Below are 26,058 nucleotides of genomic sequence, written 5' to 3' on the forward strand. Positions count from 1 at the left end.
GAAAAGTGAATGAAATAAGGCTCTGTATCCTGGGAAAGATCTATGGGCCACCCCAGACCTCAGTGGACTCCGGTAAACGTTCATCCCGTGTTAAGGCCACACAACTCTAGAGGTTTGTCTTGGGACCCTGTAAATCTGGGGAACCGGTGACTGGGCACCTCGAGAGCCACTTGCGGTTTAGTTTTGGGCAGGGCTGTGGAGTCGGAGTCGTGGAGTCGGGCAATTTTGGGTGCCTGGAGTCGGAGTCGGGAAAAAATGCACCGACTCCTAATGAATTTGTAACTGTAATTAAAATAGAAAATATGATAAAATGTTCTATTTCTCAGATAATAGTCATTAAAAATAATGTATATATACAGTAATAGCTGTGTTCAGTCCACAAAAATGAAATAAACCAATCAAAATTAGTTACTTGTGCTGCTTCAATAAAGCAGTCCCCGTATTTTTAAGGTCAGATATACATATCTGATTGTGACTGTATATATGATGTGTACACAGGAATCTCTTATATACAGGGCCGGATTTGTACTTTTTACCGCCCTAGGCCACTGTCACCGGCCGCCCCCTTCAGTATAGGTAGCGAGACGACCCCTTCCCTTTAGTATAGGTAGCCTTATGACCCCACCCCTTCCCTCTAGTATATGTAGCTAGATGACTCCTCCCCCCTTTCCCTCCAGTATAGGTAGCCAGATGACTCCCTTAATCCCTCTTTTTCCCACTCCCCCCTTTCAATATAGGTAGCCAGCTCACCTTCACATCGCAGCAGCCATCAGTGTCACGTATTTTTCTGCTTGTCTCCAGTGCAGAAACTTCCTCTTCCCTTCCATCTCCAGTGCTGCCCAAGTCCACAGCCACCGGCCCCAATGCAAATGTGCACAGAGAGCAAGGTGGCTGCTGCACAGGCGGCTAGCAGCAGAGTACCTGGCATTGCAGCAGTTGCAAACCTGAAAATGCTGCACCAGTTAGCCTGCTGCTTTGGTGCCCCTACTCCTGTGGTGCCCTAGGCCATGGCCTAGGTGGCCTTGTCCTAAATCCGGCCCTGCTTATATATACTAAATAACATCTATGCTGTAAGAATAAAGCCTGATGTGTAGCTGTGTCACTAATAGAGATGGTCAATGAGATGGAAATAATTCTGCACTGATGCTGATTTATGCAAATGTATGCACTCCCTTTGCTGATGAAATCAAATAATTTGATATGTTGTTAAAATTTGGTTTGGTGACTACAAATTAAAGGGTAACTGAGACGGATGAAAAGTAAAGTTTTATACATACCTGGGGCTTCCTCCAGCCCCCTTCAGGCTAATCAGTCCCTCGCTGTCCTTCACCACCCGGATCTTCTGCTATGAGTCCTGGTAATTCAGCCAGTCAGCGCTGTCCGGCCGCATGCCGCTCCCACAGCCAGGAACATTCTGCACCTGCGCAATAGTGCTGCACAGGTGTAGTATGCTCCTGGCGGCGGAGTGTGTGCATGCGCACTACGCCCGACTGGCTCAAGTACCTGGACTCATAGCAGAAGATCCAGGTGGTGGAGGAGGACAACGAGGGACTGATTATCCTGAAGGCGGCTGGAGGAAGCCCCAGGTATGTATAAAACTTTAAATTCATCTGTCTCAGGTTTACTTTGTTACACAGTAGTACTATACTCTACATATGCACTCCCCATAGAGCTGCAGGGAATCCACTGAGAATGCTGTGCACATTGAACACAGAGGTGTTGTCTGTTTACAATCCCCTCATTCCCCTGCAGAGTACCTGCACATCACTCTTACATGTACCCACACTTACATTGCCTAGGGCCTGATAGATGTTCTTTGTTCCGGTTTGTACCTTTTACAAGTACTCTTACCAAGGACTAGTTTTAGTCTAAAGGGAATAAATATAGTAGTCTACATATCCTTCTCACTTCAGTTGTCTTGTAAAATTCCTAAGCGTTGGCAGTTAAGAGACGAATTTCATGTTACATACTTTTAATCAACAAAATTGTAATATGCAAATTAGAGGAGTCGGAGTCGAGGAGTCGGAGTCGGTGGAATCCTAAACTGAGGAGTCGGAGTCGGTGGATTTTTGGACCGACTCCACAGCCCTGGTTTTGGGCGGAGCTCCGCCGTTCTGAGAGCGAGGCGGCGGGAGGTTTTGCCGTAACCTGCGTTCGATTATCGGCGTAACGTTTTCATCCCATAAGGATGAGTGACTCGTTTTTTGGTCGGCTTTCATATCCTGCAGCTTCCATCCTCCCACTGCTTTCACACACCCTCCGCAGGCTCGTGGAGTTACGGATCAGCCCTCACATCTGCTGTGGATCCGTTCCCAGCCAGAGCTCCCTTCTGCCCAGCCTTCCCCACCGCCAGGAGCTGCCAGCCAGATTAGCAGCCCAGATTACCCCCCCCCCCCCCCCTCTTCTTCTTCTTTTAACCCCGTGGAGTTTGTGACCCGGAGTCCCGCGCGCTCCGTGCCAGCTCTGTGATTAAAGGGCAGCGTGTAGCGTGTCTCTTGCACAATCGGATATGCACGTGCCAGTCTCTGCTGCAGCCTGACGTGTGTGGATGCCCATTTCCTCTTTTTGTCACTGGCGGTGTTGCACAATGCCCGCTTCTGTAGGGCTGCCAGTTTTATTTTTAAAGGGGCCAGTCTGTATGATCTAAAATTTGGGTACTGATTGTAAACTAGCTGCAGTGTGTGCTGATCTCTGCTACCTCCAGTATGTACAGTATAAGCTGTTACTGTGTCTATACTGATAGTAAACTAGCTGCAGTGTGTGCTGATCTCTGCTACCTCCAGTATGTACAGTATAAGCTGTTACTCTGTGCCTGTACTGATAGTAAGCTAGCTGCAGTGTGTGCTGATCTCTGCTGCCTCCGGTATGTACAGTATAACCGGTTACTCTGTGCCTGTACTGATGGTACACTAGCTGCAGTGGGTGCCTCCAGCATGTACAGCTTAGGTATTTTGTGTATCATAAACCATGTCAAGTTTATTTTAAGAGCAGAACTCTAATCGATTATACCTTATTTTCAGTCTAATTTTTGGCTATTTTAAAGTGTCTCTCTACCTTCCCAAAGAAACAAAATATTTCTCAAATCTGTATATCTTACCGTAAATTAACAACTGCTTTACGCTGACATTCCACCCCCCCCCCCCCATGATTACTCTAGTGTTTGGATTGGCAGCAATCCAATCTCTGCCTATTTCATAGTGAACGTTGCTGACACTGAGATTGGAGTGAGTAGCATACACATACCCAGCATCCCTGCAGATGTGAGTATTCCCTTTGAGGACAGTCAGTGACATGACTATGTACTCTATAATGTACTGCAGAAGATGTCAGCGCTATATAAATACATAATAATAATATGGTAGCTGCTACCATATTATTATTATGTATTTATATAGTGCTGACATCTTCTGCAGTACATTACAGAGTACATAGTCATGTCATTGACTGTCCTCAGGAGGAGCTCACACTCTAACCCTACCATAGTCATAGTCTAATGTGCTACTAGCACATTAGACTATGACTATGGTAGGGTTAGAGTGTGAGCTCCTCCTGAGGACAGTCAATGACATGACTATGTACTCTGTAATGTACTGCAGAAGATGTCCGTGCCATAGAAATACATAATAAGAATATGGTAGGACATTACACTATGACTATGTTAGGATTAGATTGTGAGCTCCTCTGACAGTCAGTGACATGACTATGTACTCTGTAATGTACTGCAGAAGATGTCAGTGCTATATAAATACATAATAGGTTAGTGACCGACTATGACTGCAAGGTTTTTCCTGCACTCCAGCGCTGTATGAGTTAAGGGGCTCTGTAACCACAGTGAGGTGGAAGGAGTTGCAGAGGTGGTTGGGGAGAAGGGAGTTGGCAGATGTAAAGGAACCCGCGTACAGATGTTACTGACACGCCATGTCCGATAACTGATCCTCGGTCATCTGTGACCGGGTTGGGCTTTGGCGATTGTGAAACAAGCCTGTTCTCTAAAATAGGGTGGGGTGAAAAAGTCCCATTATTTACTCCAAAAAATATTTTGAAATGAATACAATTCAACTTCCAATTGCTGTGCCATCAGATCTCTTCATAGTTCACATCTCACCTAAATCTCTGACCTCCTAAATAAGTCTGTCGCAAACCACCACTGCACCTCCTCCCCGACCACCCTACTCCTGTCCTTGATCATTCATTTCTTGTACAGTCCCAGAACTTTTGCAGAACTGCCCCTGTCCCTCTGCCAAGTAGGCTTGCTTTTGTGAACCTTAAATTAGTTGAAACGGGCCTCCTAAACTCTCCCTTGTCCTAGTTGCAGCCTATCCATCTTCTTCTGTGTCTTAAAGGGAATGTTCAAGCAAAATAAAAAAATGAGTTTCACTTACCTGGGGCTTCTACCAGCCCCATGCAGCCATCCTGTGCCCTCGTAGTCACTCACTGCTGCTCCAGTCCCCCGCTGGCAGCTTGCCGACCTCGGAGGTCGGCGGGACGCATTGCGTACATTTTTACGCATTCCCGCTAGTGCAGGAACATTAACACATACATTTTTACGCATTACTGGTTCAATGCGTAAAAATGTACGCATTGAACCAGTAACGCGTAAAAATGTATGTGTTAATGTTCCTGCACTAGCGGGAATGCGTAAAAATGTACGCAATGCGGCCCGCCGACCTCCGAGGTCGGCAAGCTGCCAGCGGGGGACTGGAGCAGCAGTGAGCGACTACGAGGGCACAGAATGGCTGCATGGGGCTGGTAGAAGCCCCAGGTAAGTGAAACTCATTTTCTTATTTTGCTTGAACCTTCCCTTTAAGTATTCATTACCTGGCAACTACCTCAGCTGTTGCCCTCTCTCCTACCTGTTGGGTCCGAGTCTCCAAGATTCTCCAGGCATGGTGAGAACATTTGCCCTTTAGTAGCAGAGAATGTTTAATAAAATCAGCCCAAGCTTGCTACAATTTTCTTCTCCAAAACTCCCAAATTCTCATATGTTGTGGACCAGACATGAAAGCTCCTGTCCAAAATGAATTTAATCTCCTCTAAATCTACCCTCATACTCATCACAGAGGCCAACAACTTTGTGGGGCATGTGGCACCCAACCTACCACCCCATCCTTGCCTTCCTAGAAGGACCATGAGGGTTCTCCTAACCGTGCTCAACTGGTTTCTAAACACTCTTCTCACTTGGTCCTATGGGGAAGTATGGTAGGATTACAAAATGGCTGGCCAGTCTCAACCTTCCCCCACAACCCCTAGTGCTGCATGCCACAATGCCATGCCCCATCACGGAGTGCGCTATCCTGGTGACCATAACCAGGACCCATTATTCCCTTTCGCTCAATTTTAGGTGTGTACCCACGGCCAGATGGATCCGGGGCTCTCCGCTGTCGAACAATCACTCCCTGATCTATGTGGCCAAATATGCAAGCCTTGTTGGCTTCATCGGAAACTATCGTGTTAACTATATGGCAGTTGTTTAAGAACGAACGAATGTCGCGGGTTAAACATTGTTTTACAAACGTTCCTAACACAATGTTAAATGATATCACACGAAAAAAAATCATCTGAAAAATTGTGTTGTGGGTATGCTACAGCAAGAAGAAGAATGGAGATAACTGCGCACATGCGCCCCTGTTGCGCTCCCAAGGGTGGGAGTGTTCACGACGGGGGCCCCGCGCAGCCGTACCTACGGGAGCCCTTACGGAGGATCCAGAAGGCGGAGGATGGTGGCGAGGATGGATCAGGCTGAAGGGGGCTGGAGGAAGCCCCAGGTATGTATACATTTTTTGTTTTATTGCAGGTTATCTCGGGTACACTTTAAGGAACTGTTTTACTTGAGATATGACAAAAGGATCGATTTCCTCTCTGAAAGGAATAGAATCCTACCAAAGACTGCACATTGAAATAGATTTCAGCAGGGAATCTACTGTAAAATCGATCAATCTGCAGCATTGCACAGATCGATGCAACGCTATGGGCCATCGCTCTAATGTTGCTCCAGCCTCCCTCCCACTCAACCTAGAACTTCCTTCCTGTCCGACTGATCAAAATCAACCAAAAATCGATTGATCTGGCATTTTGGGGGAATCCATTCCTTGTAGATGGATCAAATCTGCAGAGAATTGACCGGGAAAATCCATTAGTGTATGGGCACCTTCATAAGTGACCGTCGCTCTGCAGGAGAAAAGCTCTGTACAAATGTTAGCATTATGATGATTATTATTATTATTATTATTATGAAGGTATTTTTTTAAAATTTGGTCTCCATCATTTATCTAATTTTTAATACATATTTATTTTCACAATTTTATTATTTATTTATTTTTTAAAGAGGACCTGCAATACAGTATTGCAGTCATTAACCCCTCCTGGCGGACCTGAACTCAGGACTTCCTCTCTGCTCTAAAAGATAAGCAACAGCATAATAAACACATCTTTGTTGCATCTGATACAAATCCTGCAATAAATCTGCGGTCTGTCTACTTCCTGCTTTCATGGGAGCAGACATAGGGTTAACATCCTGTGTTTACAAATGAGCTGCTCTGCGTGGATTCCTGAGCTGACACAGCTGAGCGATTAAATTATAGTCCTAATCATACAAGAGTTCAGGTACCCTTTAAATCCTCTGCAAAATGCTGCATGTCTACATGGGCTTGATTCTATTTACACAGGTTATATTATAATATATTATTGTAATACCTGTCATTAGCTTAATGGCGACAGGTTGTCCTGGCTATGGCGTTAGCGATGTGGTGCAGGCAGGAAGACATGGCTCCTGCCCCAGAGACGGCCACGTGCCCTCTGGCAGAAGAGGTGTCCAGGAATCTGTGTGTGATGCCAGCCCTGTGCCGCCCCCCCTTCTCACCCTATGTACTAATAAACCAGCTCTGTACGTCACTGGCACCCCCCCCCCCCCCCCCCACTCCTCAGATCCTCCGTGGGGCTGGGTGGCAAGGAAATACCTGGTTTCACCTTTCATGTGTCTGCCAAGCAGCCGGCAGTCTCAAGAACTCACTTTGTGCTCCTCATCCGCAGCCGTGTAGCCTGAGCTGAAATACACCCTTTGGCCGTCATGCCGTTTAACCGCCTCTCTGTGTGGCTGTTTCGCCACACAGCTGAGGTTAACCCTTACACTGCCAGCTATTTATTTTTTATTTATTTTTTTAAAGTGTAACTGTCAGGCATAAAATAAAAAAAATCAATTCTTTATTTTTATCTGACAAACCAGTAATAAGGATGCTAACCAGGCAATCCAAAAGTTAAAATCACTATTACTTTTCTTGTTGATAAATGATCATTTCCCAGTCTACCCGACTCTTATTTGGTACGCACAAAGGAAGTTGCAAGGCATGCTGGGTTGTCCTTTTTTGCTTCTGTACTTCCCCTCAGACTTATCTAATGCAGCCTGATTGGCTGAAGCCTCTTTCCCTCCTGTTTTCCCCTCCCACACCTCTGTTCCTCTCTGATTGGCCAATAGTTCTCATGCTGAGACAATGCATTTTCTATAGTGAAGGGCAGGGAAATCAGGCAGAGGAGAGTAAGGGAGGAAATGACATCATGATTGGCTTCAAAATAGCCACCGTTAAAATGGGAAATGCTAAGGATTTTCTCTTTGCTCTAAAAGATTGGCCAGCGCCGCATCAGGTAGCCACAAATGCAGGGTAGTTTTACCTACGGCTGGTCCTGAACTGCTTAAAGGGGACATTAAAGACCCAGTCCAAGCACGATTTTTTTTTTTCAATCGAGAAAATAGGCTTGAAGAGGAAGTGTAGTGAAAATAACAGAATGAATAAACTTGCTTAATTTTACAATGTTCATTTGTAGGGTATTTAGTCAAGTGTTTGCCCATTGTACAATCTTTCCTCTGCCTGATTTACATTCTGAATGTATCACTGGTGGTGACCTCTTTAGTGCTGCCAGGTGATCTGTACGGAATGTTCGTCACTGAGATTTCTGTGCACAGAGGGAGATACTTGGTTGACAGTTGGAAAAAGCCGTTCTTTCCCATATAGACCCCCCCCCCCCCTCCCCAATGATCTATTTAAGAAAAGGTAAAGGGTCTCCGCTGCTGATTGGGATAAGGCTCAATCCTGTGTTAAAGTTCCTCTTTGAATCTGATGTATGTCTGCCCCTGGATCAGCGGCTCTGTGGGTTAGTTCCAGAAGCCGGCAGTGATGTCATGTTAGGAGGGAAAAAAAAGTTTAAAAATGAACGTTTATAACCAGCGCGGCCCCTGTTCACTCATCACCAGCCCTCCCCCGCCATCTTTCACGCATTTCTGCTGATATTCCTCCTCCTCCTCCAGTCTTTAGGCCTTGGAAAAAGAAGTAGAAAAAAATTTAATTAAACTTGCAAACAATCAAAATTCCTTAAATATTCCCCAGGTAACCCTTTAGTGGCTGGCTTGGCAGAGTGATGTGAAGTAGCACTTTCGGGGTTCTGATTAAGGCAATAAACGCTTGCAGAGTAATTGTGGAGTGATTAAAAATGAAGGATGACGTGGGGAGGCGGTCGGATGGCGTCTCCGTGGGCTGCACGGAGTGGTAATCGCAATAATAATCGCGCTAATAATAGTCGGTGTTATCGTTGCTATTGCGGTTGTTAACGGTATAAGCGCCATCATTACCGTAAGAGATGTTGCTTCCTCTAATATTACCGCTATTACATTTAACTTATTGCTTTTCTAATTATTATTATTTTTTTTAATGTGTTTGTTGCGTGTGGCAGCGAATGGGTCTTTATTTACGTTTTCAGTTTTGGCGCACTCGACTTTTGTCATGTACTGACCCTTCCCAAGCCGATGGATACACTTCTGGCCCATTCTTGCTAGTTTATGGATCGGGTACGGCACGTTGGTAAATCGATAGCTTTTCCCTGACCGATTTTACGATTTGGTAAGTTATCGGTCGTTTGCAAGAGCCATCAGTTCTTGGATCATTAACCACCTGGGGGGCCCAGCAGAGGTCGGAGGCCCTGGGGCATTTGCCCCCTTTGCCACTATGGTAGCGCCGGCCCTGCTAAGTAGGTAACCCAAAAAGAGTTCTGGAAACAGTTTCCAGAACTCTTTTTGGGTTACCTACTACTTAGAAGGGTTTTTTTTTTCTTTTCTTTTTGAAGGCACCTGAAGTGAGATGGTATATGGAGGCTGACCTATTTCATTTTAAACAATACACATTGCCTGGTTCTTCTGCTGAACCTCTGATACTGTTCGCCATAGCCCCAGAACAAGCATGCAGATTGGATATTTGACTGGATTAGCTGCATGCTTGTTTCAGGCGTGTGATTCAGACACTACTGATGCATGAAAGTTGAGCAGAATAAGGTTTTAAAGGACTACTGTAGGGGGAAAAAGTGTTGAACATACCCGGGGCTTCTAATGGTCCCCCGCAGACATCCTGTGCCCACGCAGCCACTCACCGATGCTCTGGCCCCACCTCCGGTTCACTTCTGGAATTTCCGACTTTAAAGTCGGAAAACCACTGCACCTGCATGCCTGTGTCCTCACTCTCGCTGACGTCACCAGGAGTGTACTGCGCAGGCACCGACCGTACTGGGCATACACAATGCACTCCAGGGGACGTCAGTGGAAACGAGGGCGTGGCTTTCCAACGTTAATGTCGGAAATTCCACAAGCGAACCGGAGGTGGGGCCAGAGCATCGGTGAGTGGCTGTGTGTGCACAGGGTGTCTGCGGGGGACCATTAGAAGCCCCGGGTAAGTTCAACTTCCCCCTCCTCCCCTACAGTACTCATTTAATAACAATGTGCGCAGTTTGGAATTTAAACCATCAATTAGCGCATGCATTGGATTGGGACTATTCCAAGAAGAATCATTTTGTGTAACGTTAGCATAGCATTTGTGCCATGGTGGTATCAGTATCTCATTGATCGTCCCCATTGGAGACCGGGGGACCTTTAGCTTGGAGAGCTCTGTCCTATGGTTGAACACAGATGGAATTCGGTCATATTTGGCCACAGTGGATGTTTCAGGGTTGTGTCCCTTTAAGTCGGGCTGGCCGGTTTGGCGGCGTCCGCGTGTGGATATCCTCCCTGTACTGCGCTATCTGGACACACAAAGGCTTGTTGTCTGTGGCTGGCCTTGAAGCCATCTCTGTCCCTGGCATGGGCTCCAGGCTTCAAAGGCGGCTGTACATTCTGTACCCGCCATTCATGCCCCCTTGCTCTGTCTCCCAGGGAATTCTTTAGCCACAGCTGCGCGGAACTCCTCTTTGTGGGGCTTCGGATAGCGGCGCTGCTCTCTGCACTCTAGCCTGGCCTGAAAAATAAGGCTGTTTTTCCCAAGAGGCAGCTGTTGTGATTTGCACTTTCGCTGCCATCACTTTCAATGGCTTCCTCTAATCAAAGAGCCCCTGTCTGCAGCGAAGGGGGAAGCCGTCTGAGGGGCAACCCTGCTTGGTACGGAGTTTTAATTTTGCATAGAAGCCTGGTATGATTTCAAAACATTAGTAGGTTGATGTTGCTGCTTAGGCACCAGTGAATATCATGCCCCCCCCCCCCCCTCCTCTTAGCTGTCCATTATTTATCCAGGAGAAGGTGTGAAGATGGCATCTGTGACTTCTCTAAGCTCTTTAAAGAGAATCTGTATTGTTAAAATCGCAGAAAAGTAAACATAACAGTGCGTTAGGGGACATCTCCTATTACCCTCTGTCACAATTTCGCCGCTCCTCACCGCATTAAAAGTGGTTAAAAACAGTTTTAAAAAGTTTACAAACAAACAAAATGGCCACCAAAACAGGAAGTAGATTGATGTACAGTATGTCCACACATAGAAAATGCATCCATACACAAGCAGGCTGTATACAGCATTCCTTTTGAATCTCAAGAGATCATTTGTGTGTTTCTTTCCCCCTGCAGCTATCTTCCACTGAAGTGTCAGGCTGTTTCTTCCTGCAGAGTGCAGACAGCTCTGCCTGTATGTAATTCCTCTGTATGTGAAAGCCCAGCCAGCTCAGAGGAGGATTTATCCAGCTTGTAAAAGATGAGAGAAGAGAGAAGCTGCTCTAATCTAAATAATACACAGGTAGTGAGTGTGCAGAGAGGGGCCTGGATGGGGGAGATGCATCACAGAACCACAACACTGAAGAACTTGGCAGCCTTCCAGACACAGGCCTGACAAGTCTGACAAGAGAGAGATAAGTTGATTTATTACAGAGATGGTGATAGTAGAACGTGCTGCAGTAAGCCAGAACAGATTAGAATAGCTTTTGGAACTTGTAGGATGATAAAAAACAGGATGCAATTTTTGTTACGGAGTCTCTTTAAAGCACAGTGTCCTATCTTCCCCCCCCCCCCCCCCCCCCCCCACTCTCCTTTCCCACTCCCGCTAATGAAAGCTTTTGTTTGCTCTCTGCTAGTGTGTGCCATAAAATAATTACATCAGTCCTTCTCTGCCTGACATTTCTGTGGTTGGGCAAGCCTCAAAAGCCTTTGCTAAACGTTTAAATGTAATTTTTTTTAAAAAATGAGCCACAGGATTGCCATGCATTTTTAATGAGCTATTGAGATGCCCTGGGTGCTAAAAATGTTGTTTGGCTCACTTTTAGGTGGATGCGAACTATACAGTTTGCTGGACGATTCTTGGAAATGATCGTTGGGGACCACTAATGTACAAACATCTCCTAACCAATCCCATCAGATTAATGAAATCGATTTGATTTTTGGGTTTGGTCCCATCATTTCGTTGGAAGAGGAGCCGTTTGTAGCACAGAGGGGGTGCAGCATTACCGATCAGTGAATAGTGCTGGGCAGTATTTGCCTATCAGTGAAAACCACTTCTCGGTTTTGGCTTGCCTGTTGCCTGCTTTCAGGGTACTTGTGTATCAAAAGCGGATGTTGCCCAATACATGTTTCTGACCTGCTCTTCTTGGAGTTATGCGCTTTGTAGAATGATGTCAGCAACCATACCACAGCTTCTCAGCATGTGATCCCTGTGTTTCAGGGGGCAGGTTTTGGAGTTAATTGTTTAAAGGAAACCTGAAGTGAGGGTGTATATGGAGGCTGCCATATTTATTTATTTTTAAACAATACCAGTTGCCTGGCAGTCCTGCAGATCTCTTTGGCTGCAGTAGTGTCTGAATCACACACCTGAAACAAGCATGCAGCTAATCCCGTCTGACTTCAGTCAGAGCACTTGATCTGCATGCTTGTTCAGGGGCTGTGGCTAAAATTATTAGAGGCAGAGGATCAACAGGACAGCCAAGCAACTGGTATTGTTTAAAAGGAAATAAATAAGTCGGCATCCTTATCCTTCTGACTTCAGACGCTCTTTAATTATTTTGTATTTACTACAGTCATGTTTCAATGATGAAATGCTAGCCATGAATACAGCAGACGTACCATGAGTAGCCACTAGGTGGCAATGTTGGGAAGCACACTCAGCGCTGTGCCAGATGTTTGGAGCATAATCCGGTGGCTGAACAGCAGCACAGCAGATGTGTTGCAGCCTGTTCTTCCTCTTGCAGAGATGGAGAGTGAATTTTTTCCTTGACCCGAGCTGGAAATATTTGTCTGCTCGGAGGAGGATTGGGAAACGCGGCGGATCCAGCCGGCCTAAATTCTTCCAGCTGTCTCTTTTAATTGCTTCTTGTTAAAAGGACTTTTACTAGATTTTCATTTAAGTAAACAGCAGTCAGTAAATTCCTAGCGCTCCCCCCTTCCCGCCTGTAACCTTGCACTGACCTCCGGTCTCATCCGAAGCTCTCCTCGGTTCTGGAGACCCAGGTGAGAGCAGCACAGGTGAACAAGCGCTTCCTCTGATCAGAGCATTAGGTTCTGAGCGCTCCATACAACACCATGTGTGCCTATTTATGGTGTATTATACAATCTTCTGAATTTGACTGTCCCCTATTTAAGTGGAACTGAACTCAGATGTTCTTCTCTGCTCTAAAAGATTTGCAACAGCATAATAACCTTTAAAGAAAAACATGTCTTTGTTACAGCTGATACAAATCCTGCAATGAATCTGCAGTGTGACTACATCCTGCTTTAATGGAAGCAGACAATGTGTTCACACCCTGTGTTTACAAATTAGCTGCTCAGCCAGGCAGCCAGCTGACACAGCTGAGAGGTCAAATTACAGTGGTGATTAGTCACAGATAAGGGGGAATTAGTCAGGCTAAACTCTATAAATACATACAGGGTGCATTTCTCTGTTTTCCTTCTGCCCTGTGCAAGAGTTCAGGTCCACTTAAAAGGCGACAACGTCCCCATTCAACAAACCCTACCACAAGAACCGCGCATCACACTGATACGGGGCATAGTGCAAATTCAATCCAAGACTCGACTTTCCAATAAGATGGGCAAAGTTTGAGCAAGGGCAGTCACATTTGGTATACGGTGTGATACAGAAGTACTGGAATAAGGACTGGGGGGAAGGGGGGGGGGGGGGGTGTTGTGAAGGCTTAATATGGAAAATGTCAGATTCCATCTGTTTAAATAAATCTGTGGCTCTTTTTATGACTACAGCGAAGATTAAATCCCAATTGTCTCCATTTTTTACTCTCCAGGCAGATCTACTTTTACCATACATTCATTTAAACTTTTGTTTCATTTAAATGGTAAATGGCTTGATTCTGCAGGTGATTGCTGCTGGTCTCCTCTTGGCAGACTTACTCCCTGCTGACCCCATCTACTCACTCCCATTTAGTCTGAACCCCGCCCACTGCAGCGATGCAGCTGCATGGCATTGGCTGTAAGTCAGCAGGGAGGCGTGGCTTCAGTCAGATATGCTAAACGTACTGTTTTTGACTTAAATCACCCCTGACAAGAAGTTACCAGCAAGCCTAGGGGCCACAGAGGCATTTTTTCCTCAATTCAGCATTCTTGTGCGTTCAGATTTCCAAGTGGGCGGGGCTGACAGAGCTGTCTGAGGATGCAGATCTTGGAAGCCTTTCTTGCAGGAACTGGCTGTTGGGATAGGTTCCTGACCAGGTAGTTTACATTTGGCTGATCAAAGGAGCATTTACCCAGATGTAAACAAGCACTGTGCAGCACAGGACTAGGGAAACGACTGACTCAGCCCACCTCCGCCTACTGCTGAGATTAACTTTGTGGCCAGCACTGCAACTGCATTTCAGCAGTTCCTTACTGCTCTGTGTTAATGAAGCCTTTAACCCCTCATGCACCTTCCCAGCATTTTTATAAAAGCCACACGTGTCTCTCATCAATGCTTTAATACACACTGAGCACGTAGGAATTGACAGGAATGGAATCTGCAGTGTTGCCGTGGGGAACCGAAAGAGCTAGTGTCTTAGCAGCACAGAGAGGAGGTGGGTGGAGTCAGGTCATCAGCTGATTGATGTGGTGTCGCCTTCTAGCTCCTCCCTGGCTACCTCATGTGGGTAGGGACTGGTTACGTGTAAGAGTTTGGTTGGCTCACAGACCTCTATTCAGTTTAATCCCGCAGCATCAGACATGGATACAAGAGTAAGAACAAAAAAATATTACAATACTAATGGAAACATGGATTTGATTGGAGCGGGGATTCTATGAGTAAAGCCTTAGCTATGGCCAGATGCTACACTGTTGTCAGGTTGTATCAGTGCTGAGGGAGAAAGTAGTCGTTTGTATGGAAAAAACACATGAATGTTGTTTAACGGTTCACAGCTTGTTCCTTAGGGGCTGTCTAATCGGCGTGTGTCGGTCACTTACTCATCGTTAGTCAGAGGAATCCTCCCCCAGCTGAGCCCAGACCTCCATAGTAACACATTCATGACAATAGGAATAATGGCTCATTATACTGGTCATCCCTGAATCATTCAGCAGAATGTGCCCCCCAAACTGCAGAACCAGCCAAGAACACAGTCTTATGGAGACCCTCCCCCCACCACCACCCATCCAGGTGACCGAGTCACTGAGACCAGAAAATAAGAGGAAACCTACCAGAAGGGGCCACATAGGTTAACAATAAAATACTCTGTATTGTTTTATTACGGATGGGACAGGTCCTCTTTCCTACTACTGTACTGTACCCTGTGTTCCACCAACTCTTAGATTGTAAGCCTGATGGGGCAAGTCCTCTTCCCTCCTACTGTATCCTATGTTCCTCCACCTCTTAGCTCATAAGCATGATTGGACAGGTTATCTTCCCTCCTACTATATTCTGTGTTTCTCACCTCTTAGATTGTAAGCCTGATTTGACAGGTCCTCTTCCCTTCTACTGTACCCTGTGTTTCCCTCCTCTTAGGTTGTAAGCCTGATGGGACAGGTCCTCTTCCCCTCCTACTGTATCCTGTGTTCCCAACCTCTTAGGTTGTAAGCCTAATGGGACAGGTCCTCTTCCCTCCCACTGTATCCTGTGCGCCCCCCCCCCCCCCTCCTTAGATTGTGAGCCTGATGGGACAAGTATAATAATTGGTTTCTAACTGTTCATAAAATTTGCTGACGCTAAAAAGTTGTGCCAGAGTTGTATAAAGGAGACTTTGGACGCTATTCACCAAGCACAATTAATAACCATCATATCTGTTTCTCTTTTACATTAGGTTATCCCCGATTTTCCACTTTCCTTCCCATGAGCCACCTGGACCACGGAAACAGCAATGTTCTGTACGGACAGCATCGCTTCTACGAATCCCAAAAAGGTGAGCCTGTCCAATCAACGTTCATAGAGAATGCATTTTATTGTGCTTTTTTTTTTTTGTTTTCACTTTTCAGTGGTTTAAAATGGATGTTTCGATGATTTATCACAGACACAGCAGACTGACCTGCGCAGGAGAGGCACACTCCTCCCTCTTTCTACAAGCCTAATAATGATGCGTTTCATCTTACTTTCTCAGTATTGAAGCCCAAGCTTGGGCATAGTTTTTATTTTCTATGCACTTAATGTAATATTTTAAATTCGTTAGACTTTAGAGTTTTCTCTAAGCTGTACAATTTATGTATAAAAAAGACAAATCTGCAGCACTAATTCATCCTCTCCTCTTGATCTATATCTAACTGCCAACACCCAGTCAGTCTGAAACTATCCCTCCCCCAATCACATGGATATACAAGAGGGAGAATGATTGGTCTGTTTACTGAAGCCACGCCTCTCAGCTGACTGCCTATAGTGGCTGGGAGGGAGGTGTGGTTTTAGAATGAGTGGGTGAGGAGTCAGTTGAAGGTTTCTGAGGCTGAGAGTAGAATCTGTAAACTGGTGCAGCAGGTATTTTTCTTTTCACAATCTCTCTACAAATGATTGGTTCCACCATCCCTACAAATGATTGGTTCCACCCTCCCTACAAATGATTGGTTCCATCCACACAACCCCGCTACTCCACAAACGATTGCTCCCACCCCTCAGATGATTTGTCTTCCTCCCCCCCCCCTCCCATTCACCTCCACAAATGATTGGTTACCCCATCCCACAGGTGAAGGGTTCCCCCCGCCCCATCTGATGATTGGTTCCCCCCACCCCGCAGATGAAGGGTTCCCCCCACCCCGCAGATGAAGGGTTCCCCCCACCCCGCAGATGAAGGGTTTCCCCCACCCCGCAGATGAAGGGTTCCCCCAGCCCCATCTGATAATAGGTTCCCCCACATCATTGAATGCTTCCCCCATCATCAGGGATCAGTTCTTTGCTGAGTTTGGGTGTCTGAATGCAGAAGATGACATTGACACATTTAAGAAAATTAAAGTCGCCAAAAGTGACTGTGAAACTTGAGTAAGCGTCGGCCAGGAATAGACGCGGATTGTCACCTTAGAGCGCAGGGGGAGGAAAGGTAACAGGAAAAGTGTTTCTCTAACTTGTTAATGACATCCAAATAATGCAGAGAAAACTCCCTATAGAAAAGTCCGTATATATTCACCAAGGCGCTGAAAGATGTATGTTTAGACAGGCGCTCCACGCAGGGTGACGCAGTGACTGGCGACTTTCGGGTACAGCAAATGTTACTCAGTAACGGCAATAAGCAGCCGTGTGGCACATCCCACATGCATATAGTGAATGTCCGTTAAACAAGGTGTGTATGATGATCTGCAGATCTCATAGACTATGAATGCATTTTGCAGGAAGGGATCTTTTGCAGATACTGATCTGTTGCATGTGTGCAGCATCTGTGTGTGCAGCATCTTGCAAAGATTTCTATCTGATGGGGAGTGCAGCTCCATAGAATAGACTGTGTAGGTATGGCTCTCATACTACATGGAAGGGGGTAAAACTGGTCTGTGATCTTTCATTTTTCAAAGACTTTTATCTGATGTGTGTATGCACCTTAAGATTGAGCACCATCTAAAGCAGGGGTCCCAAACTCAATTTACCTGGGGGGCCGCAGGAGGCAAAGTCAGGATGAGGCTGGGCCGCATAGGGAATTTCACAATCGCGGCGCATCGCCGCCTCTGCCCGCCCCTCTCACTCTTCCTTCACAGAGAGGGGCGGGGAGAGGCAGCGATCCGTGCGACGATTGACGTCAGGAGGGGCAGAGCTGAAGCTGAAAGCTCTGCCCCTTCCAGGAAATGCCGGCGGATTGCCCCCCAGGCGATTTGGGGGCTCTGCAGCCCTCGTTTAGCGGCGGGGATGCAGCGGATTACTTGGGAGCACTGAAGCGAACTATAAGGAAGCTTTTGCCAGCGTGGGCCACAAAATATTGTATCGAGGGCCGCAAATGGCCCGCGGGCCGCGAGTTTGAGACCCCTGATCTAAAGGCTCATGGTTAGTTAAGGCTTTGGGAATGAGGTGATAGTTGCACATCAAACAAGGTGGTAGTTTAAGTTAGACATCAGGTTACATTTAGGGATATTGAGGGGTAGATGGTGGCAAAAATGAAGGGGGAAGGGGTAGGTTTTGGCTACAAGCAGCGGTTGTGGAAGAGATTTAAGGGTTTTGGAGGATTGCCAAGAATAAAGTATTGGCAGAGTTCTATAGAGCCAATATCTGAATCCCAAATGACAATCCCTTAAAGGATACCCGAAGTGACATGATGAGATGGACATGGGTATGTACAGTGCCTAGCACACAAATAACTATGCTGTGTTCCTTTTTTCCTTTCTCTGTCTGAAAGAGTTAAATATCAGGTATGTAAGTGGCTGACTCAGTCCTGACTCAGACAGGAAGTGTCTACAGTGTGACCCTCACTGATAAGAAATTCTCACTATAAAACACTTTCCTAGCAGAAAATGGCTTCTGAGGGCAAGAAAGAGATAAAAAAGGGGAATTTCTTATCAGTGAGGGTCACACTGTAGTCACTTCCTGTCTGAGTCAGGACTGAGTCAGCCACTTACATACCTGATATTTAACTCTTTCAGACAGAGAGAAAAAAAGGAACACAGCATAGTTATTTGTGTGCTAGGCACTGTACATACCCATGTCTATCTCATCATGTCACATGTCACTTCGGGTATCCTTTAACGGTACAACATACCACTTAGTGGGATTTGCAGATGAACATAATTTAAGATTTAGGGCCACACCAACCAGCACACCAACTTTGCCTTTGTGTGTGTTGAATAAAGTTGTGACGCATTTGAATCTTGGCCACATCACCTCTGTTTCTGTTCTGGTCACTGACATCAGTTTGTACTGGCTGCTTTTTTTTTTTTCTTTTTTTTTTTTTCGTTTTTTAAATTAAACTATTGTATTAGAAACGGAGTCTCTATAGTTGATTGTAGCGGTAGTGTTGGACGTAGGCGTGACGTGAACGCAGTTTCACCCCCGCGTTTACCCCCTCCTGAGGTTTCCATGCTACAATTTGCCTGTGTGAAGCCCTAAGCTGGAATAACAGGACTGGACTTGATTTTTTTATGACCCAAGTTTATTTAACCTTCTCCCCATGCTGCGTCCCGTCCTGCATGAAATTCCTCCGGTAATCCTCGGCTAATCCCGCCGTCCGCTGCATTCTGCGGCTCGGACGCCAGCGGGGACAGGCGGCCGCGGGCAGGCAGTAACCCTAGTAACGATTTGCTGCTGAAATCATGAATTGTAAGCAGCGACCGCTGTTATTGCCAGTCATCGTGTAAAGCTCCTCAGACACCTTGGTAGTGCGTCGAACGTGGTCTTAGGAAATATGTTGTCATGCGATAGCTGGCATAAAATGTGTAGATGGCCGGGGCCATACAGCGGCTACCCATCTCACCCTTGTCCTTGACCACAGAAACCTGGCGAGGTGGCAAAATCGATATAGCAGATTGCCGTCATAGCCTGACAACCTTATGGAATGGAACATCCTTAGTATAAAATCGAGAAGAGACGAGACAGAATGCTAATAGATCCTTGCTTGGTCTCAGTTACTCATTTGTGGTGAGTGCAACGTAAACGCATGATTGGTTCATCCGATCAGATTTTCAAGGGTTTTGATTGTTTTTGATCTCCAACTCTGAGGTCGTTCGGGTGCCACGACTGCTAGGTGTCTCATAGAGGCCTGTGTTCAATTTCGGCAATCGGCCCTAGCCAGTCATTTGGATGGCCAATGCAAGTAGGAGTTGATCAGTTTGTACACATAATTTAATGGTTGTGCAGATCGTAGACCATCGGCTACAACTATCGGTAGTTTGGGCAGACACATTGAATTAGTGTTAAGGTGGCCACGAATGATCCAATCTCTTTCATCCCGTCTTACCATTTCTGTGTAATAAGGGACTTCCTATAGTATCCATTCAAATAAACACACTCAGTTTACTCTTCTACTACATAGATTTGGTAAGGGTGGATGAAAAAGATCGGATCATTAGTTGGCTTTTAGGTGGCTAAGGTCAGTCATTAGGGGGTGGGGCTAAAGTTGGGCTCCTCCGGTGGGGGGGTTAGGGTTAAGCATTAGGTGTTGGGGTTAAGGTTAGGCACCTCTGGGGGGTTAGGCATTAGGTGGGAGGGTTAAGATTAGGCACCTCTGGTGGGGGGTTAGGCATCAGATGGGGCATAAGGTTGGGCACCTCTGGAGGGGAGAGAGGTTTAGGGTTAGGCAGGAGAGGGAGGGGCTAAGGTTAGGATAGGTGCCCGGTAAGCCAATCTTTTACTAATAGCAGCCTATCCCGGCACCCAAGTGACGCGGCGCTGCTGTAACGGGTATGCCTCTGTTGCTCAGCATTTGTAAGCCGATTGTCCGTTCTGGATAATTATTCCATACGGCCTGTATTCGTGGATGACACTTCAGTTTAATTTTAATACCAGCCGTCCCCTTAGAAGCTTGTGAATGTCGCTATCTTGCGAGCTGTTGCAGGTAAAGTCACTCTTCCCTCGGCGTCAAATTCCCTTAAAGGTGATTATAGCCGGCCAGCGATCTCTAGCCGCTGCCAGGAAGTCGACCTTTCAGGTCTGTTTATCGGTAATGTATATCAATACTCCATCTCCATATATAGCCCTGTGTCATTTTCTCAGTAGGGTGCAAGCCTGTATTTATCCCTTCCCTCCGCTATAATCCAGATCTCCGCCAGAGCGCTTTCCTGACCCCGTGCCAGCCGGATGCCAGGGTGTCTCTTTTCCTACCCCAGCACTCGATTCGCCCACATTAAATGCCGCTTTATTTTGACTGTCCGCAGACGAGCAGGTGGAGGCTCGGCCCCAGAGAGTGAAACCCTAGAAGTTGGGGGGAGGGGGCTCGTCTGACGGGTCCAGGGGGGCTCCGGGCACCCCCCTCCTCCTGCGCTGACAGAGACCGCCGTTAATGGCCTCTCACCTTTCACAATATTGTGGTTTTCATTTAATCTGTGAAATTGGCGAGCCGAAGTGCGTTGCGATCAGCGCAGGCCTTCCGAGCGCAGCTGAAGAGAACCAGGCACAGGCGGCGGCAATCTGCTGTATTCACCGATTGTATGTTTTTTTGGCCAAGAATCCTTTCACACCTCGACATGTTTTCATATGCGCTTTTTATATAAATGTCACATGTGCCTGTGACGCATTTCTGACTCATGTGACGATGACAACCATGGTGGCGTGTTTCCCAAAGGAACATTATGTTTGTTAGTTGAATTTTCTGGCTTATTCAGTAGAACCCTAGGCAAAAATCTTTAATTTATTATCACACAGAGAAGGGAATACTTAAGCTTGATACACACATCCAATTTCGATTGGCCAGTCACTGGATGAGTTTACCACCTCCATGTAGTAGACAACATTCCTACACAATCTGCTCATGGCAAAATCTGTTGACCCTCATAGTACATGAAAGTGGTAATATTGGTCAGTCCTCGACTTATCAAAATTGGACGTGTATGCATCCTTAGGCCTGGTACACACCATGAAATTTTCACTTTAGATCCTACTTCCGATCGAGAAAATGATCAGATCTGGGGAAAAATGATACAGCCTACTGATTGCCAGTGACTGTTCCCAAGCTCTAACCATTTCTCATTCTGAAGCAGTGGAAAATAGTGGTGAATCCAGTTGACCAATGGAATCGCCTTGGTGAAGCAGGAAGGGGCGGGGCACTACATCAGGAGTCTCATGTCATAAGTGGGGGGGGATCGATTTTCAGGATTAAAAAAAAAAAATACCTTGAATTCAGACACGCCCCAATCATCAGGCGGTTGCCTGAATATTTGTTTACAAAGGTTTATTTTACTATTTTATCTTGATGTGAAGTGATTGGTTTACTCTGTAAAGCACTGAGGAATATGTGTCAGTAGTCTATGAATGTTTTTTTTTTTCTTATTATCTGGCTATTGTGTAACCTGGTTATTCCCTATACTCATTGTCTTTTTATTTTTCCATCTAGATAACTTCTACTTGCGGAACCTACCAGCACAGCCCACACTCCTGTCGGCCAACCACAACTTCCCCAGTATCGCCCGTGCCGCTCCCGGTCACCCCATCGGCTCCTGCAGCCGGGACAGAGAGAACAGCCACATGCAGAAGGCATCCAAGGACCATGAACGCTATATGGGGGGCTCGGAGATGAACAAGGAAAAGGTGGGCAAAGGGGACCTGAAAGAGAGGCACTTGGATGAGGAGAACAAGGAGAGGCAGAAAGCAGTGATGCCCATCACCATGGAGAGTCACTGCAAGGAGGACATGCATCAGAGGGGATCGTGCGATAACCGGACCAAGCATCTGAACTCTTGTCTGATGAACTCAAAGATGCTTAACGGGGACCCCAGCAAAGCGCTGCTATCGAGCTGCACTGTTGGGGCAGGGATGCCTCGCCAAGGTAGCCAGAATCGATGTGCCAAAGATGTCATGAGGTCCGACAGGTCGTATCCCCAACACGAGCCTCAGCAACCTTACAACGAGTGCCTAGAGAGGAGGCAAATGCTCCACCACTCTGTGTCCTACACTGTCCCCAACAGTCTCCCCAGCATTCCCGCCCCCCTCAACACCTCCACCAGTTCCTTTCCCTGTCTGCAGCTTCATTCCAACTCGGACGTTGTGTGCTCCCTGCAGGAGAAGCCTGGCAGGGAGCTCAAAATGGGCAGGCCCACATTTGTGCCTTCCGTGGGGCACTTCACCGACAAAAGCCGGCCTTTTCAGGTGACCCCGGAGGGCTGCCATATGGACAGAGGGGGAGAGGGGAAGGACAAGGGCCATGAAATGAACTCTGACACCCATCATCATCATCCTCCCGTCTCTTATGCGAACACGTTCTCCCACTTAAAAGGTGAGGTGAAAGGGGATAGGAGGTTGGAGTGGCCGCAGAACACAGCCGCCCGGATCAAAAACTTAGAGTTCCTGAACAGCGGAGTCCCAGAGGCTGCTATGCAGAGGAGCATTGAGAAGGCTGCGTACTTTGAGATGCCCGTTTCACAAGACTGTCCCCGTCCTAACAACCAGGACACCCACTGCATCAAAACCAATCAGTCCTGCTGCACTTTAGACAGGCCTTCTAAAGACACCCAAGTGCACAGTACTCAAAAGGTGGCAAGGATACGGCACCAGCAGCACCGGCCATCTGAAGTGGAGCAAACGGGCAATATGCAGGAAGGAAAGAGGAAAACCATTGACCTTGGTTCCTTGGGTTACGGCGGGCCTCATCTGACGCCATGGTCAGAGCCACCCATTTCAATTGGAGAGGAGAGAAAGAACTCTTACCTAGATCCCTTCAGCACAAGTTTACAGCAGGCCGCGCTGATGACCCCAGGCCCCTCGTTGAGCCAGGAGATCCAAGGGCCAACAGACGAGGTGTCCGCCATGAAAAACCTGTTGAAATACAGCAACCAAGCACTTATAGTGGGTCAGCGGGCCCCCTTTGTCGGCCTGGGAAACATGAAGACCAGCTGCTCCCATCAAGAAATGAAGTTCCACGGCAACAACAAGTGCCAGCCCGAGCAAGAGCGGATGGACTGCGCCAGGAGCCGAGAGAACGAGGTTTCTCACGGGGAAGGAGAAGTCCGCCAGCCTCCGGTCGGGATAGCTGTAGCCGTGGCGCGGCAGAAAGACACCAGCAGTCGCCACGAGTCATCTTACGGGACAGGGTCAAGTCGGCAGAGCAGGAATAACATGGGGCAGAAAGGTGCGTACCGATGACAAAAACAGGTCCTTATTTGAAGAGTATCCACAGATTGATTTGCAGCTTTTGTCTAGAGTGGATGTTGATGATGCATGTTTATGTTAAGAATAATCCTTTTGTGTACCATCAGCCTAAATTCCCATATAGTGTCCATTCTTTTGAGGTGAAGAACTTGAGGAATCCAGAAGGCCTGTCCTGGATTTATTAGAGATTGCCTACTATGGGGATGGTATAAAACTTCAACCATCATCTGGGTGATATCAGAACTAAGGGTAGCCCATACATCTAGAGAGGATGGGCAGATTCGACCAAGAGACCAATCTCTCTCTGATCGAATCTGATTAGAGAGAGATCTGTCGGCTGCCCATACACCAAAGGCCGATTCTAAATTTCAGCATAAAATCTCTCGGGAATTGGCTGAGTTTGCTGCCTTGCTGCTGCCCCCCAGTGTATAAATGTGCCCCCTGTGTGTGCATTTATACATTACCAGTCCAGTGTCGCCAACATCCGTCTTTGGAAACGCACCCCCCGAGCTTCCATTAGGGCTCTTTCACACTCGAGGCTGCGGTAGAAAAGGCTGAAAGTCAGCCTTTTGCTTAACGCCAATACATAGCGTTTTCAAAGCCTTTTGAAAGAGTTTTACAGCCCATATGAAAACGTCCTTTTTTTTTTTTTCTTCTATAAAAATAAGTGAACAAGATAGCTGTAAAACGCTTTGAAAAGGCTTTGAAAACGCTGAAGTTGGCGTTTTCCATTGACTATCATTGAAACGCCAACAGCCAACTTCGGCTGTTAACAGCCCTGAAAAAGCTCCTGGGAGCGTTGAAACGCAACGCTCCAAAACGCCGAGTTAGATGTGAAAGGTAAAATGAAAGTCTATGGACTTTCTTTTACCTAGCAAAACGCCAACTTCGGCCGTGGCGTTAAAACGCCGAAAAATCCCTCTGGTGTGAAAGGGCCCTTAGCGGTATACTTACTGCCGGAGCAAAGCATGTGTGACGTCACACACGCACCATGCTGGCGGCGTATATACCGCTAATGGAAGAGAAATGGGTTCCAAAGACGGCGGTGACACAGGACAAGTTATGTATAATGCACACACTGGGTACATTTATGCGCATGGGATTTTGTGGCATTTGTCGCCAATCTTGATATTGCTCGCCACTCACGTGATAAACCGCAGCGGTCCAACATCTTGCAGCATGCCCAATCAATGCATGGGGCGGCTTTGGGCCTGAAATTGGTCTCATCGTCCATCGGGCATGATCTTGGCGGCACATATGTTCATCCGATTCAGTAATTATCAGATCAGATGGTCGATCGAACGCCAAGCTGAGAGTTGTATGGGCACCTTTAGCGAGCATTGCTGGAGGGATAGTGAATGTGGGATTGTCCTGTTGCAATGAAACTATCTTGTAATGAATTTTAGAAATCTGGAGCAACTTGTTTTATTAAAAATAAAAAACACACCAAAAAAAACCCCTTTCCTGTTGCTGTGGCCTGGAGATTGCAATCCGTGCCCCACCACTGATCTTCCAGCATTCAACACTCTAGTGCAGACAAAAACATGCCACCTAATGGTAGACAATCTCGTTTGCTGGTTCTCCAGTGGGCCTTGACCGCAGTAAGGCGAGAGCCGTTGTGCCTGTTAATGATTTGAGCACAGGCAGTGATTGAATCGATTACCGATAGCACTGATCACCACCAGGCCTGATCAGCTGATAACTGATCGCTGGTGTGTAAGTTTGGCAGCGACCTGCAGCTAAACTGAAGGCGTGTGCAGGTGTGGGGTGCGGAGGCTGAAAAGGGATCAGAGAGAGACAAAGTAGGCCTGGGATCACCTCGGGATTAAACACAAGAGCTCCCCCGGTGTTCATGTTGGCGGAAGAATAAGTGGCAAAAGTTTTGTTTCTTGGGCATCCAAGGTGAAAACAAACTGTTGAGATAAACAATTATATTTATTCTCCTTCACCTTAAAATTGTTTTTAGCTATTGCAGTTTTATTTTATTTTTAAACCTAAACTGAGGATATTTTTCTGTTTTCCTTTTTAAAATAATACCAGTTGCCTGACTCTCCTGCTGATCCTGTGTCTTTAATACTTTTCGTCACAGCCCCTCAACAAGCATGCAGATCAGGTGCTCTGACTGAAGTGTGACTGGATTAGCTGCATGCTTGTTTCAGGTGTGTGATTTAGCCACTATTGTAGCCAAAGAGAGAAGCAGGACTGACAGGCAACTGGTATTGTTTAAAAGGAAGCATCCATACCCTACTCAGTTAAGGTTCCTTTTAAGTTTTTACTGTTTCATTGTCTCTGCTCAATGACGCATGCAGTATGTTGGAGCTAAAATCTATGAACCTTTGACCCCCTTTTTTTCCCTACTCCCAGAAGCTATTCTCTGCCAGGAAAGTGATTTGTGGCCGTAATTACTTATTGGTGTGGGTTGGGCTATAGTCTGACCCAGACCTGACCTGGACAGAAACTGTCAATTGCATGCCTGATTTTTAACTCCTTCAGGCAGAAAAAGGAAAACGGGACACAGCATAGTTCTTGTATTGTACTGTGTATATATACATGTCTTATCTCACCTTGTGTGTCCTTTAGGCCTCTTTCACATTAACAACTCGTGCAGGAGCCGTTCCCCTGCACGCGTTGAATAGGCTGTGGCGTGTCATCAGGAATTTGCGGTGCGACGCCG

General features: G+C 46.7%; 1 protein-coding gene across 7 annotated transcripts in view; it reads left to right on the top strand.

Moving 5' to 3' along the window:
* BAHCC1 (BAH domain and coiled-coil containing 1) overlaps positions 1-26,058 on the top strand; it is a 270,267-nt gene that overhangs the window by 161,775 nt on the left and 82,434 nt on the right. For all 7 annotated transcript variants that reach the window (XM_068263185.1, XM_068263183.1, XM_068263189.1 and 4 more), the window contains 2 exons: positions 15,493-15,591; positions 21,634-23,364. In XM_068263185.1, the coding sequence (XP_068119286.1) occupies positions 15,493-15,591; positions 21,634-23,364 (1,830 nt within the window). The remainder of the gene's footprint in view (positions 1-15,492; positions 15,592-21,633; positions 23,365-26,058) is intronic.

This window comes from Hyperolius riggenbachi, chromosome 12 (genome assembly GCF_040937935.1).
Source record: "Hyperolius riggenbachi isolate aHypRig1 chromosome 12, aHypRig1.pri, whole genome shotgun sequence".
Taxonomy (NCBI): Eukaryota; Metazoa; Chordata; class Amphibia; order Anura; family Hyperoliidae; genus Hyperolius; species Hyperolius riggenbachi.